The sequence below is a fragment of the Momordica charantia genome (genome assembly GCF_013281855.1).
Source record: "Momordica charantia cultivar OHB3-1 chromosome 9 unlocalized genomic scaffold, Mcharantia_2.0 BLBB01000009.1, whole genome shotgun sequence".
Lineage (NCBI taxonomy): Eukaryota > Viridiplantae > Streptophyta > Magnoliopsida > Cucurbitales > Cucurbitaceae > Momordica > Momordica charantia.
In genome coordinates, this window is record NW_028275167.1 from 4,116,661 (window position 1) to 4,133,472 (window position 16,812).

At 36.6% G+C, this 16,812-nt stretch overlaps 3 protein-coding genes across 4 annotated transcripts; 1 reads left to right on the forward strand and 2 right to left on the reverse strand.

Moving 5' to 3' along the window:
* Positions 1 to 19: 19 nt before the first annotated feature.
* LOC111017098 (PHD finger family protein) lies at positions 20 to 6,844 on the reverse strand. Its single transcript, XM_022292778.2, has 12 exons — positions 6,584 to 6,844; positions 6,041 to 6,407; positions 5,336 to 5,513; positions 5,212 to 5,261; positions 4,349 to 4,441; positions 4,173 to 4,261; positions 3,585 to 3,663; positions 3,310 to 3,392; positions 2,667 to 2,745; positions 1,819 to 2,566; positions 1,046 to 1,676; positions 20 to 581 (listed from the first exon to the last, which is right to left on the reverse strand). The coding sequence occupies exons 1-12, from the start codon at positions 6,613 to 6,615 to the stop codon at positions 440 to 442; spliced, it is 2,571 nt and encodes an 856-aa protein (XP_022148470.1). The 5' UTR covers positions 6,616 to 6,844; the 3' UTR covers positions 20 to 439.
* A 1,522-nt stretch (positions 6,845 to 8,366) lies between these two features.
* Positions 8,367 to 9,911, forward strand: LOC111019017 (DNA-directed RNA polymerases II, IV and V subunit 11). 2 transcript variants are annotated; one of them, XM_022295303.2, is made up of 5 exons: positions 8,367 to 8,502; positions 8,651 to 8,740; positions 8,844 to 8,922; positions 9,304 to 9,399; positions 9,702 to 9,911. In XM_022295303.2, the coding sequence occupies exons 1-5, from the start codon at positions 8,450 to 8,452 to the stop codon at positions 9,732 to 9,734; spliced, it is 351 nt and encodes a 116-aa protein (XP_022150995.1). In that variant the 5' UTR covers positions 8,367 to 8,449; the 3' UTR covers positions 9,735 to 9,911. The 2 variants fall into 2 exon arrangements, with proteins under 2 accessions (XP_022150995.1, XP_087973928.1); XM_088117802.1 differs by lacking the exon at positions 9,702 to 9,911 and adding an exon at positions 9,488 to 9,682.
* A 922-nt stretch (positions 9,912 to 10,833) lies between these two features.
* CHX28 (cation/hydrogen exchanger 28) lies at positions 10,834 to 14,736 on the reverse strand. Its single transcript, XM_022292163.2, has 4 exons — positions 14,135 to 14,736; positions 12,609 to 13,586; positions 11,908 to 12,498; positions 10,834 to 11,667 (listed from the first exon to the last, which is right to left on the reverse strand). The coding sequence occupies exons 1-4, from the start codon at positions 14,351 to 14,353 to the stop codon at positions 11,053 to 11,055; spliced, it is 2,403 nt and encodes an 800-aa protein (XP_022147855.1). The 5' UTR covers positions 14,354 to 14,736; the 3' UTR covers positions 10,834 to 11,052.
* Positions 14,737 to 16,812: the final 2,076 nt, after the last annotated feature.

Sequence of the window (16,812 nt, forward strand, 5' to 3'; positions counted from 1 at the left end):
CATGGATTTAGATTTCAAATAATAAAAATGGCATTTTCTAACTTCATAAAAAATAAAAAATTCTACTACTTTCATTGAACAAGAGTTCTACCCAACAACAATAACAACCCAAATGGCCATTTAGGCCGACTGTCCATTCCCTATTCTATCACAATGGTATCCTAAAATTAAAATTTTATAATTTTACCAAAATGGCAGAGCTTTAAAGAACTACAAGGAAACTGAATACTCTGCCTCCTATCCCAGTTCTTCAAAGGGATTACAGGATCTGCCTCCATGAAATGCTCAGAGTAAAAAATCAGCTTCCACACAAGCAACCAGAGAGCCACTGATTGCCTTTCCTCCTTCAAGTCCTCGAAAGAATCATCTCCATATACATTGCATATACACTGGAGAAGAAAATCCCACACGATATAATTAGAGGGACTAGCTTCAGCCATCACGATTTTGATCTCTTTTGCTTATGAGGAACAAGGCGGATTCCTTGCTTGCCAAGTTCCAACGTTTTTACTCTACCATCGTCTAGGGTGACCGATAATGTCGATGTGCCATCAATCATGTCGGAAACCACTCCTTTCTGCCTGAACAACACATGATATGCAATATAACATATTAGTGATGCAGAATATTTACCTCAATTCAGAACAGAGTAATGAAGCCAAATTTTAGTTCTTAAAATGGAAGTAGAAACCAAGCCACATCTTCAACTGCCATCTATATTGAACAAGTTCTTTCATTTTTTTTTTTTCTTTTTCTATCCTTTGATAATGCGAACAAAGAAAGAAAGCAAAAATTGGAAATTTGGAACTTCTAAAATATTCAAACTGTATAGGGAGTTAGAGAAAAAAGACCTTTACAAGCGTTATATTCATAAGAATCGTCTTAAAAGAATTAAACATATACCAATAATGTCTAACAGATGTTTGCTACATAAGCCAAGCAAACAAATACGACTTGATCGTTTAGAATGGTAAATGTTGGCCAATGCCAACAAATTCCTTTAGTTATTCCAAGTGTATTAGAGAGAGAGAGAGATAAAACTCACCATGACTTGTCTGATGGGTGTTGGACTTCAACCCTCTTTCCCACTGCATCTTTACCCAATTTTTTGAGAATCCAATTAGCATCCATGATCTCGTCCAATAAATTATCTTTATGAGAGCGTGACAAGTCTTCAACTTCATTGAAGGATATTTTATCCATTAAAGGTGATGGTCTTTTCCTTTTGGACCTCTGGCCTTTGACAAAACTTTTCTCTTCCTCATGACAAGAAATTTGATTTTCAAGGGTAGGTTTCTTAAATTTGAACTTCAACAAGGGTTTTGAGTCTCTGGGCAAAGACTGTGGTAAATGTGTCTGACCATTATCATCATGTCCATCACTGCATATATGTGATCCACTTTCATGTTGCTTTCCCAAAAGTACCTTCTCTTCTTTTATTTTGGAAACTTCACTGAGAGAACCAACAACAGCTGTGCTTCCTTCCACATTTCTTTTTCGAGAAAATACACGAGTTCCATCCGGGGGACCAACTTCAGATCCACTAGCAGCATTTCCTCTGCCAAATGCAGGATTTGTGTCAGAAGCTCCAATTCTGACTTTTCCAAAACTTTGGCTCTTCTCTGTTTCCCCAGCCTTCAGTCCTGTTGATTGGCTGGAGTTATCCACCTTTTCCCCTGCACAAAGAAGAGAACTACAAATTAGGTCTTGAATAGTAGAATCTAGAAGAAGAGAACGATACAATTTCAATAACAGCCCCTCATCATCTTCAACGCAAACACACCATTTAAGCATACGAAGTCTTTCTAGAAACCATACCATTTGAGGTAATCATATCTTGTTCTCTTTGACAGCTTGAAGCATCAGACTTCGGGGAATTAGCAACATTAATCTTCCGTGCACCTAGATTAATAACTAGCTTCTTTCCTTTTGCAGTCTTTGACTTACTGGCATATTTTCCTGTATCTTCTCCAGTATCCAAACCCTGAGCCTTGCTGGCCTTGATTTGAACAACTTTTGATGACCTTTCTTCTTCGCTTACCATCACCTCGTCAACAAACTTGTGTTTCAAGACCCCTGGTTGATTAATAGAGCACATTCCTTCATTGTGGCCAAGACTCCCGGCAACAGGAGAAGAATATGTGTCTGCTCCTTCATTATTATTCTGGTGTTGCAAACCACCATTCTTCTCATTACCTTCACCAAATTCATGTTGTTGAAGATCATTACGCCCTTCAGAACTCTGATCTAGTTCAGATTGATTGACCAAAGGAGTCTGGGAGGCTTTTTCCTTGGCATACTTCTTATTCGATGATTTTTTCGCATAATCCTTGCTCTTCTTGGGCACTTTGTCAACTAACCCTTTCAGAGAAAGTTTTAATGAACGTCCAAACTCATTCTTAATAACTGCAGGACCATTTTCTTCATCGTCCGAATAGGGTGAAATGGAAAATATCTCTTCTTGAGTTGGTAATCCAGCAGCAGCCCTCAAGTTAACAATTAGCTCACGATCAGCTTCATCCCTTCTTCTCCATATCTCTTGAACAGCATCATCCAGATTCTTTACCTGCAAAAAAGTTGAAGGGACTCAAGAACAATATAATTCAAAACCATCTTTCTCCTGTAGGTGTTTCCACCGGGGGAGGGGGTGGTGGTGTTAAGAAAACCTGATAACATTCTCCACGACATGCAGTACACTTGTACTGGAGATTCCCATCGATTTGGAACTGTAGATATTTTTCATCACTGTAAAAATTAAAAGAACAAAACTTAGCAAGGGGAAATACAAGTGTAGTTCCTCTGCTTTAAAGCTAAAAGATTGATGTTGCATTAAATCAGCTCACAAATTTAAAGAATGGAGAACTGCAACTTCATAATTAATGCATGTACTAAAAAGGCATGGAAACAGGAACTCAATATATTCAATTCAGTGCCGTGCTGTAATAATTTCATGAGGAAATGACAAATCATGTCACTGCTCAGTTACAGCTGAAGACCAATGAAAGCATAACATCAAGGGAACAATTCAAGACCACCTTCACAATCACACGCACCATCTGTACCACCCTATTATAGTCAAAGGAAAAAAAAAGTAGTGTGAAACTGCTGTGCAATCCATAAGTTTACCAAAGCACCCACCCACCGTGAATAATTAGGCTTTTCCTTATTTTCTTTCATCAACTTTTGACCTTCGAGTGGGTATTACTAGTAAGAAAGACTGAGCATGTACAGCAATATACAAGATAGCAACAAAATCAAGAGTATATTTTCTGGTCTTTGCAAAAGTAAGAACCAAAAGTAGGGGAAAACCTGATACTATCACATTGGCAGTGTACCCATCGCTGGCAAATGTCACAGCAAACCATTGGAGTGGATTCTGAATCTCTATAAACCTAAAAGAAGAACACAGTTCACTCATTATTTTTATTCCCCTCAACCAACAACTCTCTTTTAAGTAAGAAGTAAGAAATTGACAGACTACCGGTGGTTATTGTATTAAACCACAGAAACTGAACTTTCCATACCTTAAATGAACAGAAACAACTTAAAATCCCAAAATATTGTGTTTATGAAAAATATATTACCTTCAAACACACAGGGCAATAGTTCCCCTTTACAAATAATCTACCGCATGCATCACAAAATGTATATCCCAGAAACCACCTGCATTTCAACAGCAAGCATGAGCCCTTTTCTAGTATTCAACTCATGTAAATCCAAAAGAAACAGTATCGCTCCTGATACCCACAGAAATAAACTCATAGCATTGCATAATGCACATTACCTAGAAGAATATGACTCATTAGTAGTTTTTTTAATATATTAATAATTGTGAGCATCTAGACCAGTTTATGCAAACTTCAAATATTGCTAGTTAGTAGTCACGATGATCCTTAATTCGGAAGACAATCTTTAAAAAAACATCAATAGTAAGTATTATATCTATCAACATGCAAACTGAAATCTATATTGACAAACTGCGTGAAAATTGTAATCATAAATTGCAGCAGGCAAGCCAGAAAACTTAGACATTTATAAAATAATGCATTGAATCTACCGTCCCAACAAAAAGTAAGAATAACAGAAGATGAGGTGAACATGATATTTAAATGAGGAAAACTGAGGAAAATAAGAAGTATCAGCAAGACCATCCAGGAGAAGAAAGTGTGTACCTCACACTTTGGCCATTTCCTGGAACATTGGACCCACAGCTGTGGCACTTTGTATGTTTTGGACACAGATAAGGTCCAGAACTTACATTCTACAATATTCAATCATTTGCATCAGCAATAATAAGCAGGTCACTTGACTGGGAAATAAAACTCAAGAATGGGAAAGCACCCCTTACCTTGTGAGGAGGATGCTGACAGTAACAATGGTACGCACCATCACACCTTTTGCAGAACATAAACTTATTAGGATCACCTGTTCTTCTGCATACCTGATAACACATTCATAAAAGCAGAACTTTTTAAATCACATAGCAAGGTGCTCTTATCTCTTCAATTACTAAGGAGCAATATCATACATCTCAGTTATAACTTATATGTATCTAATACCAAATTTTTGAACAATGAAAATCATTTACGTCAGCGTATGTCTTGAATAATAAAATAAAATTAATACAATATGGAACGTTAACTTCAGTATCAAGGCAGAATACTCGGTCAATATTCTCCAGTTTGCAATCCTCCCAATACATAAAAATTACCTTATCTCTATCTAACATTTAATTTTGAATTTTAATCACCATATCTTTAATACTCATTTAAATTTACAAGTTTGACCTCTGTGATACCCTTCCATGGTAATATAACTATAAGAATAATTCTCCAGTTCACCAGTCATTTGTTTTAATACAACATGCACTACATCATCTAGTGTATCATATCTCTATTTATTAACCTGCATTCAATCCTGTTCATATTGATTACCAGATTCAAACATTAAATTGTTAGCAAAGTAAATTGCTTAATGACTCTGAGACAATTCATATAGCTTGAAGTATCACCTCCCCCATTTTGAATTTTAACCCCATCAAAATACTCATGATTCAGGTTTATTTACAATGAAAAACATCAGATTTAGTGATTAAAGAGGCCGTCAGACATTAGAGAACAACATGCTGCCTTTGAAATAAAGGTACCAAATATTAGATAAGAGACGCTGATGAAGAGAGAAAATAGAGGAATGCTGCATATCGCTTATTACCTCGCATGCTCTGCAGGAAGGGCAAGTCCATGAACTCCAATGAAATAGATCTGTGGGTAAAGCCCATAATAAACGTTCAAAAAAATTCTGATCTCAAAAGATTCTAGTGACCACGAAGCCTTACCCCTGTGTTGAGCCCAGGATTTCAAGCAGCTGCGATGGTATTTTTTGCCACAACTTTTGCATGAAAGCATCCTCCTTGCTCTCTCACTAGCTTCATTTTCACCAAAAAAACATATTCTACACATTACATTCACATTAGATTGCCCCTGCTCTTCACCCACAACAGCACCAGAGGCATCCTGTGCAAGGAAAAAAAACCCACGATTATGACTGCAGCTTACAGGGCATTTCAATAATTCATCCTTATAAATGAGATTCCATATTGAAAGAGAACTTGAGGCAACTTTCACAGACATGCAAGATGCGGTCCTCATAATAAAGGTCATTCACTGATCTAGTAGTAAAAACCAAATGACTGCATACTTAGCACCAGCCGCTGCATTAATCCTAATTTAAGCAAAAATTATGTGTTTTTACTAAATTAATAACTAGTAACCAAGAAATATGACCAGCATTTTAAAAGAACCCAAAAAGTTACTAAAGATCTGCCCTCTAAAAACTCCAATAGTACTACATCTGGTCACCTAAAATTCTCGAGCTGCTGGATACAAGCTAAATTCAGTGTCAGAACAACAGGAAAAAAAAAAGTCCCCACACTCAACTTCTACTCCACAATGATTTTATTAACAGAAACTCAACTAAGAAACAATATGATGTTAAATCCTTTACGTTACAAAGAAAACGATCAAAAACTCAAAACCCTCACCACTAAATTCCCAGACTCAAACCGCCGAGCGTAGTCCTCAGCAGCAATCATAGCAGCAGCCGCCTTCCTCTGAAGCGCAATACGCTTGGTCTGAGCCGACATCGCCGCAGCCATCTCGTCAACCCCATCACCTCCTCCTCCCACAAACGCCTCACCGACAACCCCAACAGGCTGCACTGGTGGGGGTGGCGGCGCAACCTTCGGAACCCACACCTGAACCGTGGTTCCCTTCCCATCTCTAGCCCTAATTCCCCAAGGATCCTTAAGAAACTCCTCCACCTTAACCACACCATCAAGAAAGTCATTCCTCCCCCTCCCACTCTGCAACCCCGGCGCAAACCCTAGCGGGCAGAAGCAAATCCTCCGGCTGCAATGCAACAACACAACAAAAAACTGACCCAATGAGCCCTCAAACCGCGAGAAAACCGAGATGGGCAATGGAGAGAATTAGAAAGCGAGAGCAAAAAATAAAAATAAAAAGCGAAAGAAAAAGAGAAGAAGTAAAATGGGATTAGAAAGAAAAGAGAGGGGAAGTTTGTATACCATGTAATTGGACAAGCTACGTGAAATGCCATATTTGCGAGAGATTTAGAGATTTTGAATTTTTGATTGTGCGTTAGGGATCTCTCTCTCTCTCTCCCCCCTCTAAAATTTTAATCTCATCCAAAAATATATATAAAAAGAAAAAACCCAACAACAAAAATTAAAACTTTTTTTATGTAAATCAAAAATTAGGACTGATGAGAGAGTTGAGAATCGAGAGAGAAGGGCGGGGCAGAGATTTTGAGCGAAGTAAAATTTTTCGCCCTGTTTGAAAGACCGTATTTTTGTCAAAGTGCCCTCCTTTTTTAAAAAATTAGGTTGAATTGTCGTCGGTTTGACGAGAATGCCCCTGGGTTCAAGTCAAATTTTCAAAGTCACCCAAACTTCTACTTCTTCACTCTCTCTCTCAAATATGGAGAAATTCAAGCTTCTGCTGACCAATTTAGTGTGTTATCTTGGCCATTGAGTTTGAAGGGTATTTTAATTGAAGGGTATTGTTAGATGAGTGTTATGAGAGATCAAATGAAACTTGGAAGTTTATTCGAAATTAAGGATATTTTGGTAAAATTGTAGGGGATTTTTTTTTTTGGGGGGGGGGGGGGGTTTTACCCATGTTTGGAAGTTAGATTTTGATGTATTTTTGGAAGGTTGTGTTTTAAATTTTCTAACAAACTATATCAGTTACTGTTTAAATGTATGGCAACTATGATTGATAAAATATACTAAATCACTTATGTTGTCGTGGATAAATAGATGTTAGGTATTAAAATAGTATGTCACTAGAGTGTGGCCGGCTTGAATAGTTACGATGATATATTACGCGTAAAATATAGGCTAGTAAGTAGGTCTATTCTTAAAAACTACCAAACTTAAGTGAGTTCGTTGTGAAAAAATATAAGTTAACCGTAGTATAAGTAAGTTGTAGTGTATTCTAGTGTGACTAAACGTTGTTTAAGATAAATACAATAGTACATATAAAATTCTTAAGATAAGTGGAAGAGTACATAAGAAACTGAGCATAAATATGTGAGTTATTCGCTAACTCTACTATGAAATCAAAATCAAAAGCGTCTGCAACCTCCAAAGTCTAATGGGGCGAAATCTGACCAAGGCAAGATTGAGTGTCTACCAAACTAACGAAGATGATACAATACCTAATAGTATAGGCGAATTAAGATTAAGTGTCTCCCTCTAAGATCTCTAATATAAATACTTACTCATATTGTGATGTAAACCATACCAAATATGTGCTATGTTCATTGTTCCAACTAGCACAATCCACACCTCAAACAACATGACGTGAGTACTTTGAAGTGCTCGTGGCTATTGAAAATATCAATAAACTGATAAGGGATTAAAGTTGTTGAACTAACCGTTTAGACTTCTCACTTTAGTTTGTAATAATTTAATATATGTACTTTTAAACTGTTTGTAACAATTTAGTCTCTATCGTGAAAATATTTGTAAAGTTTTAATCAAATAGATCAATGAACCAACGAGGGAGCAAATTTATTTATAAGTTACAAAAAAATCATTATATGATAAAAACCCATACTTAATTTTCGATAAGATATTTAACAATAGAGATTAAAAGGTTATCATTCTAAAATTATAAAAAAAAAATTAAACATACTATGCTAAATTGATCAATACCAAGTATCGTAGAATCAGATAGTTATCCGTGAGAATAGTCCAGGTGCAAACAAGCTGATTCTGACACTAACGAATTAACGAAAGAACTCCCTGACGAAACGACGTCGTTGGTTGAAACCGTTAAAAAAGGGAGCGCATCAAGAATGACGCATATATATAGAGCCCACTCCCCACTATTTTCAGAGAAGGTTTCAGTTTTAGAGAAGAAACACCATGAACGTCCCCGATCGTTACGAGCGATTCGTCGTGCCCGAGGGCGCCAAGAAGTAAAATCGCGAACCCTAAATATTTTTTTGTTCATAGTCTGTTTCATTCGACGATCGATTGCTTTTTTTTTTCTCTGTATACAACCACCGGTCGCCGTCTCCGTTGTGATTTGTTTCTGTACGGACCTCCATTTTGTTGCCATTGTAGGGTTTCATACGAGAGAGATACGAAGATCATGAACGCGGCGACCTTCATACTAGAGAGAGAGGATCATACCGTCGGAAACATCCTCCGCATGTAGGGTTTTCTGTTAATCGGAGATATTTTATGGCGATTTTAACTCGTTCCTTCGTTTTTGTTTAGCGTACTTTGTATTGAGTGTTCTGGCGTGAATAATCAGGCAACTTCACAGAGACGATAATGTGTTGTTCGCTGCATACCAGCTTCCGCACCCTCTTAAGTACAGAATACTTATCCGGGTTAGTACTTCGGTTATTTTCCCATCGTGTATATGTTTCTCTGTTGCATGAATGGTTAATTGATGAACAGCACTGTAATCATATTTGCAATCGATTTTGCTTTTTGGCAATGGCAGCTTATACTCTAGATTGGTTATGAATACTGTAACTCTATGGAGAGGTGGAGCCATTTTTCAATTTCAAGAAATTTAAAGGGACAATTGAAGGAGAAAACCTTAAAAGCTTAACTTTTTTATATGATTTTTTAATCTAAAACGAATTAGGAGGGGCTTTGTTATGGTCTGTTCTTGATTAAATTACAATTGACTAATAAGTTCTGTTTGATGTTCTCTTATCATTCATTTTTCGATTCTTTTGATGCATGATGTTAGTATTATGCAGATACACACAGCTAGCCAATCTTCACCGATGCAGGCGTATAATCAAGCTGTAAATGATTTGGACAAGGAGCTTGACCATTTGAAATTTGAGCTTGAGGTAACGCTTTCATTCCCCCTTGACCATTTTCTTCTGCAATTTGGGTGTGATATGGTTATGATTTCGTTTATTCATTGTGACAATTCAGTCTCAGCTTTCTCAGAACAAACAAAAAAAAAAGTGCTAATCGACCTGAATCATTATCATCATTATCATTACGTTCAAATACTATTTTTGTCAAGGTTTACACCTATTTTATTTCGTTTTTGTTCTTATATTTTAAAATCATCTATTTGAGTTCTTGAACTTTACATAGATTATGACCTTATTATTTACATATGTTTGTGAATTGCTTGATGCAGAGTGAGCTTTCAAGGTTCTCGAGGGCCTATTAGTTTTACCTTCAAAGGAGACGAAGGGGAAGTTTTGTTATCTAGCTATCTGCCCATATTAGATTCTCGATTCTTTGCATATGTCCTTCAACTCAATAAATTCCAATTGGCAACTGAATGCCAAAAATAAATTTTATGGCCATCTTAGTCTAATATAAATTCGAAATAAATTCTGCGATACCCTTGCTGGCCTGAGTTAGATTAGAGGATGTTTCTCTTGCTTAACCATGAGAAATATGAGTTAATTAAGATTGGTAAATTGCTGCTCAAAGTAAAGACAATTGCTTTTTTATTTGTTTTTGTTCTTTCAGTACAACTAATTGGAATAATAGGAGTTCGAACTTCCAGATCTCAAGAGAAAGAGTAAATGTCAAAGTTATTTTCACATTGACCGTTACCCTTTTTTTTTAAAGTTTTATAATCCTAATATAGGGTGAAAATTCAAGCTTTCGACTTTGTTTTTTACTATGTTGAAGTTCACATATAGACAAAACTATTATTAAAAACCTGTTATAGCACAATTTACTGTTATCTGTGGAACATTTTGAAAATGACAGGCTAGGGTTCAAGTAAATCGAAATGTTTTTTCTAAATCATTTTTAAATCGCCAGAGTGCTATTTTCCATAACTTCAGAGTCATTTTAGGTCTACACAAACAAAAAAAAAAAAGGGAAAATTTAAAAAATGGAGATCTCCCGGACATTCTTCAAACATGCTGTGAGCATCTTTCTAAGAAGAATTTTGACAGAAGTTTTTTCATTGACGCTTTCTTCATGGAGCAGAGCACATCTTAAATACGATAATCCATAGAAATATTGGCATTCATGAAAGTTTGTAAGGGCCTGGCATGCAATTTGGATTCGGGAAATGGATTCACTGAAACAAAACTATTTTTGGATTTTGTTTATTGTAAAACTGTTTTTGGGTTCTGAAACAAACTGATTTTGAAAAAAAAAAAAAAAGTTTCCAAAAACTTATTTGTGTTTTAAAAAATTTAAGTGTTATGAAAACAAAATTGTTATCAAAGTGCAAGGGAACAAAATGATGAATATTTGGTTGGTGAGTTTTAGGAATTAAAGGCACCAATTTCGACTCACATATATAGCAGTAAAATATAAATGAGAACTTGATTCGATTCTCAATTGGTTAGAAATCACTGTTTTACAGAACAAGTCAAATGGTCAGAAGTCTATATACCTGTCAATTTCTACACACTTTCTATCATTTCCATCAACTAAACTTCTCTACAAATCACTGTTATTCATGGCTACAATTAGCTTCTAAATGTCTATCACTACTAATCTCATTGGTTTCTTGACATCTACATAATTGAAAAATCATCATCAAGTCCATCTAGTTCTCCCTTTAGATTGTGTTGTTGGATGATCAAAACCGAGGTCCTAACAGCGAATTCAGATCCAGAAAGAACATCCCCTATAGGACCCAATTCCGGACATTGTTGCCAGTCATTCATCCCAAAAGTTAACACCGAGTTGACTCCCCCACCTCGACCGACAATTACGAGTGCATATTGCCCATCCAGCGATTTCAAAGTAGAATACGTCTCGGAGGAACTGGCAAGGTGTTTTTCTACATAAGCAACATGCCCACCGGCCACATACCGTTCGTAAAAATAAGCAAAGCATTCATCGTCTTGTCTCATTTCCTCTTCTTGCTCAGCTTCACTTATCCTGTAAGTCCCAGCTCTTCTTGCAGCATTTTCCGCATCAGCATCTACCAAGAATCTAATCACTGAGAGTTTAACTCCTGGATGCTTTGCTACTCGGCCTGCATAGTATAATGCTTCTCTGTCGTCTTTACCGCCAATGAAGATGACTGCCACATTCTGAGATACATACGACCTTGAAATTTTTTCTACCGTTCCAAGACCTCGATCCACTAGGATTCCCACAGAGCAGGGGGCATTCCTGAGAACCTGTTTGAATGAAATGTGTCAGCTACTGATGCATGAGAAGCATTGGTGACAAAATTTATATGAAACAACAAATTCTCTAAACTTAATCGATCAAAATCTTCACTTTATTTGCACTACACATCCTATAATCAATCAATTCCCTTGTAACTGTATATGTTCTACTAGCATCAATACTAATATACTTGAACGGAACCAGTTATAACTGACTGTGCAGAACTTTCAGTCTTTTAGTATCATTACCTTGCGGTTTACAAAACGGAAACCGGAATGGCCCTCACCCAACGCCCCATTTCCACGCTGGCTCTTGTGGAATGGCAGTATGATAAGAGCTCCCATCAATTCCTCTGCTAAAATGCAAATGTCCTGAGCCATACTATTGAGTGTTGAGAGAGCCAACATTCTTCTGAAGGTAATTCCTTCTCCATTTTCGTCTACATAGCTCTGGACAGCAGCAGTAACTTGGTCTCTCATTTGTGTCACTCCTGTGTGGGTTACCGTCACGGAGTCCACTCCTTCACCTTGCACTAATGTGGCTGCTATTTCATCTGTAAGTTCAATCATGTCTGTGACATAAACAACAACTCCAGGGTTAGCTGCCCCCCGTGAAATCTCCATGATGTTAATGGCTGCGGCTGTGTTCTGAGGTCCATGTATGCATAACAAGATCTTAAGCTCACTTGCTGGATCAAGCAATTGGAGTGCCATTCGATGCGTAGGTGTTCGTTTCCTTGCCCGTTTGATTATATGTGCCACAACTTGCGGGGCATGCACGACTGTGAAGAAGACCACGATTACCATCACAGTGCTCGTAGATGTAGTCGTCTTTCCAGCCTGCATTTGTTCATCATTTATAAGGTGAAATAGTTCGATTTTAGTGCTGTATTTATCAAGATGAAAATACATTGGTAGAAAACGATGAAGCCTCGAGCAAGGGTACTTACTGTTTTCGCAGCAATGGCAAAGTATATATGAAAATGGCCCTTCATGGTTAACAGCAGCCCAAGTGCAACTGATTCAGGCCAATGAAACCCCAAAATTGCCCCAGCAATGATGGTACCAACAACTTTTCCAACAGTTGCAATAGCAAAAAGCACAATCAACCTGACCCATGTCATTATTTGTCCAGGTTCAAAGTCACTTAACTTGGACTCAACTCCCATCCAAAAGAAGAATATGGGATAGAAAACGGTAACTAGTAGGTAGTTAATCTTTCCGATTGCCCACCTTGATACTCTGCCTTCTCGAGGTAAAAATATTCCAGCCAAGTATGCACTGAGAATTGGATTGTAGCCAAATATAGTAGGGCAGCAACAAATGGAGGCCATGAAAGCAATTGCAAGAACCAGGTGAGGACCTTTCATCGGTTTACCCTCGGGGTTTTCATTATTTACCCAGTTCATGAATACCGGTGAAACCTTTGCTGTGAGTACTGTCTGGATCAATAACACAACAGCTAATCGTAAACCTTTGATGAAGGAGATGCGCGTCTCTTGGCAATCACAAAAGAGATAACCGACACAGATCATAAGAGTGGATATAAAATCAGAATGCATCCCAGCAGAAATAACAAGCCGGCCTATGTCTGATTTGCCTATTTTAAGACTGGTGATCAAACGAGTTAGCACGGGAGAGGCTGTGCTAGAGAGAGCAGTTGAGAGGGAGAGGATGAAACTGATCTCTCTGTCCTTTGAAAAGCTGATAAATGGGGTAATGGAGCCAGCTAAGATGAATGTCGAAATCATTCCAGCATAAGCTACTTTAGCATCGCGTGCAGGTGCTTTGAAGAGCACATATGGATCCATCTCCAGTCCCAGCACAAACATGTAGCATGTCATACCGAAGTCAACTATATAACGCAACGTCTTAATCGTCGATATATCAAGTTGTTTCCTTATGAAGTTGCCAACAACCAAACCTACCTGCGTGTTAAATGAAGAAAATCAGGAATCATGAGCATATACAAACTAAGACCAAGAAGGCAAGCCGGTTAGCATAGTTTTTGATTGGAAAAAAAAAAAAAGCCCATCCGAGACTTCTAATTCCTGCTTGAGATGCAAGACTTTGTTGGTATGATTATGAGTACAACTTCAATGCCTTAACAACACCCATTTCAGTGTTATTCGTGGGACTTGAAAAGAAGAAGTCACTCTTAAAGACACTGATTACCCATCTAGAGAGAAAATATAAGGTTCAGATTCTACTTATGGCAGATATAGCTATCAAATTGGCCTCTAGAGGATCCAAAACAATTGAGAAATTCTGACCTAAGAAGAAAGAGAGATAAAAGGTCAGAGTTCCCCCATTTCCTAATACCCATTTCACTGCTCTACCTACTCATGTGAATTTCGAAACACCCAAAAAATCTCAAGCATCAGATTACATTGCCAAGCCAGACACAAAATTTCTGTCTGATCCGAAAATTCTCAAAGAATCGATATCAATTTTGCGGAGAGGAGACGAGACTTACGATGGTATCGGAGGCTATGCGAGGTTGAGAAAAGGGCCTCAAAAGGAAATGCACGCCATTGCAAAGGCCAGCCATGAGAAAGTAGCCCAAAATATACCTCGCCGCCTTCCCGAAAATTTCAGAGAGCCGAATCGTGCACGTATGGTCCGCTAACAATCGCGATGGCTCACGAACCCTGCTCCCCGCCATTGCGCTTCTTCTTCTTCTTCCTTGCGGCATTCCCAATCACCATAAAATCCCTTTTCTGCTGCGAGAAGACGAAGAAACAGAATTCCCCCCCTCGTTTTCCTTCTTCTCTCTCTCTCTCCCTGTTATTCTTTTTCCTTGGAAAATGATAAAACGATTGCACCATCTTTGATCCAACAGGGATGTTCGAGTGGCTGGGATAATCTGCTGAATTTAAGCAGAAAATGAAGGAGCAGTCTCAGGAGGGAGAGCCATGCAAGAGATCAAAACCACATACTTCCATTTCCCATCCCACCGAGGTAAAATCAAACACCAATTTTTGTTTTTAGTTTTCAGCTCTTGATATGCAATATGCAATGCATGGTTGATTGCTTGCAATTGTTGAACAATATAGGGACGAGAATGCAATTTTCCATATTAATGATCTCATACATTGATTTCTTGGTGAAATCTCTTTCTTACCCCTCGACTTGATAACACTCGTCTAAATTTACCCTATGCTTTCAATTTCATGAAACTAACATTCTTTTTCGATACAACCGATGTAGAGATGACGATTTAAGACTCTGATAACGAAAATAGTAGATGCTTTAACTAATGAATTATGTTTCCGTTGGCGTGCTAAATTTTATCTTGAACTTTGATCTTCTACAACCTGTTCAATACAAAATTGATGGTGTTTATTAAGGTTTGTTATTGTTGAAATTTGTGAACTTTTAAATAATTATTAAATGGCTGATTTTTCTGTATCGAATGGGCTAAATTTTGTACAGTTTTTTATTTTTGTTTGAATTAGTGACTTTCACGAAGTCTTTACTTACCATTATCAGGAAGTGAATGTGGTAAAGTTAACATATTTCAATTGATCAAGACATTACTTACCTCCATAAAAGTTTGAGATTTGAATCCCCTATAGATGTTTAATTAAAAAAAGAAAAATAGTGGGTGAATGTAGCGAAAATTGAACAACAGGTAAAAAATGTAAGACTAATGATTTCGTTTAGTAAACAACATGGAAGGAATTATGATTCTGATTTAAAAAAGTTTATGGTAAACAATATCAAAAGGGAATAACATTAATTTCCATTCCGATCCATTCTCATTCCGATTCTTGATTGATAAACCTAACATTAATGGAATTAAAATTTAGGGGGTCATATGTGTTCATTTTGCAGGATTTGTCACAGCAATGTAATAAATTTATCGGATGCTCATGCTTAACCTTTCCTGCAGTAGGAAAGGTTGTTAATTAATTGTGTACATAGGTTTTATTTTAATTAAATTAATACTATCAAAATAGAGCTAATTTTGTTACGAATTTAATGTTATGTTTTATATATCAATGTAAAAATCTTTATATTTAACTTGGGTATAGTTACAACCAGACATCTATCTAGCTCCGACTTCGAATCTCTATCCTCACCTATTGTAATAATATACATATATCTACACACATATGTATGTATGTATATAGGTATACATCATTAATGCATATTTTATGTAATAACATTATTTTCCTTATATATACTCCTACATAGTTTTTTTTAGTACGAGTTGGGATCGAACTCACTCTTAATTTGAGATATATGTCAATTACCGTTGAACTTACTCCTGTATAGTTATTTCCATAAATTACATAATTTCATTTTTTTCAAACGAAGAAGATTTCTTCGTCTCTTTACTTCAAATGAATTCTTAAAAAGCATTTCATGAAAAATTTAAAATGTACAAAACTTTCAACATTTATTTTAATTCTTTAAACATCTTCAGGTAACTGGTATGGTATACCAAAATTTCGACCTTTGTTCTTTCACACCTAGAGGTCATTATGGATATAGTGTTCATAAATTTGGTACTTCCTTTCATTTCAATTCCATTTAGTAAAAATATATCTAAGTGGAAATCCATTCAATTACATACTTTAAGTTAGTAAGATTAAAAAGCTTTTGACTTCTTTATTAAAATCGGTGTGCGTGTATATATATATATTATTTTTTATTTTCAATACAATAACGTAGAATAAGGATTCGAAGTCGTGACCTTTTGATTGAAATATATGTTTTTAACCAGTTTAATTATGTTTAAGTTTGTCATGATGGAGCAAGTTCATGTCGCAAACAATATTTTTTATTTAGACTTTTTGATATAAATTTTCGTAGGACAACGTTTTGCAAGCATGAATTGTTGTGGTTGCAAGGGAGGGTTGTGATAACATGTAACGACGTCGTTGGATTTTGAGTTTGCATTTTCAATACATTGTCTTATTGTATCCTTGCCACGTCGTATTTGTCTAGAACATAGTAGCAGAAGACGACAATGTATAATATTAGATGAATGAACTTTAACTAAATATTTTTTACAAAAGTAGATGTAGACAAAGTTGAAGATGTAGTTTATGCATTTCTTATAAGTAATTTACTATTTTTGTTTTCTCCTGTAATAAGTATGATTTAGCCTTTTTTTTACCCTTTCAAATACACATTCCGTTAGAC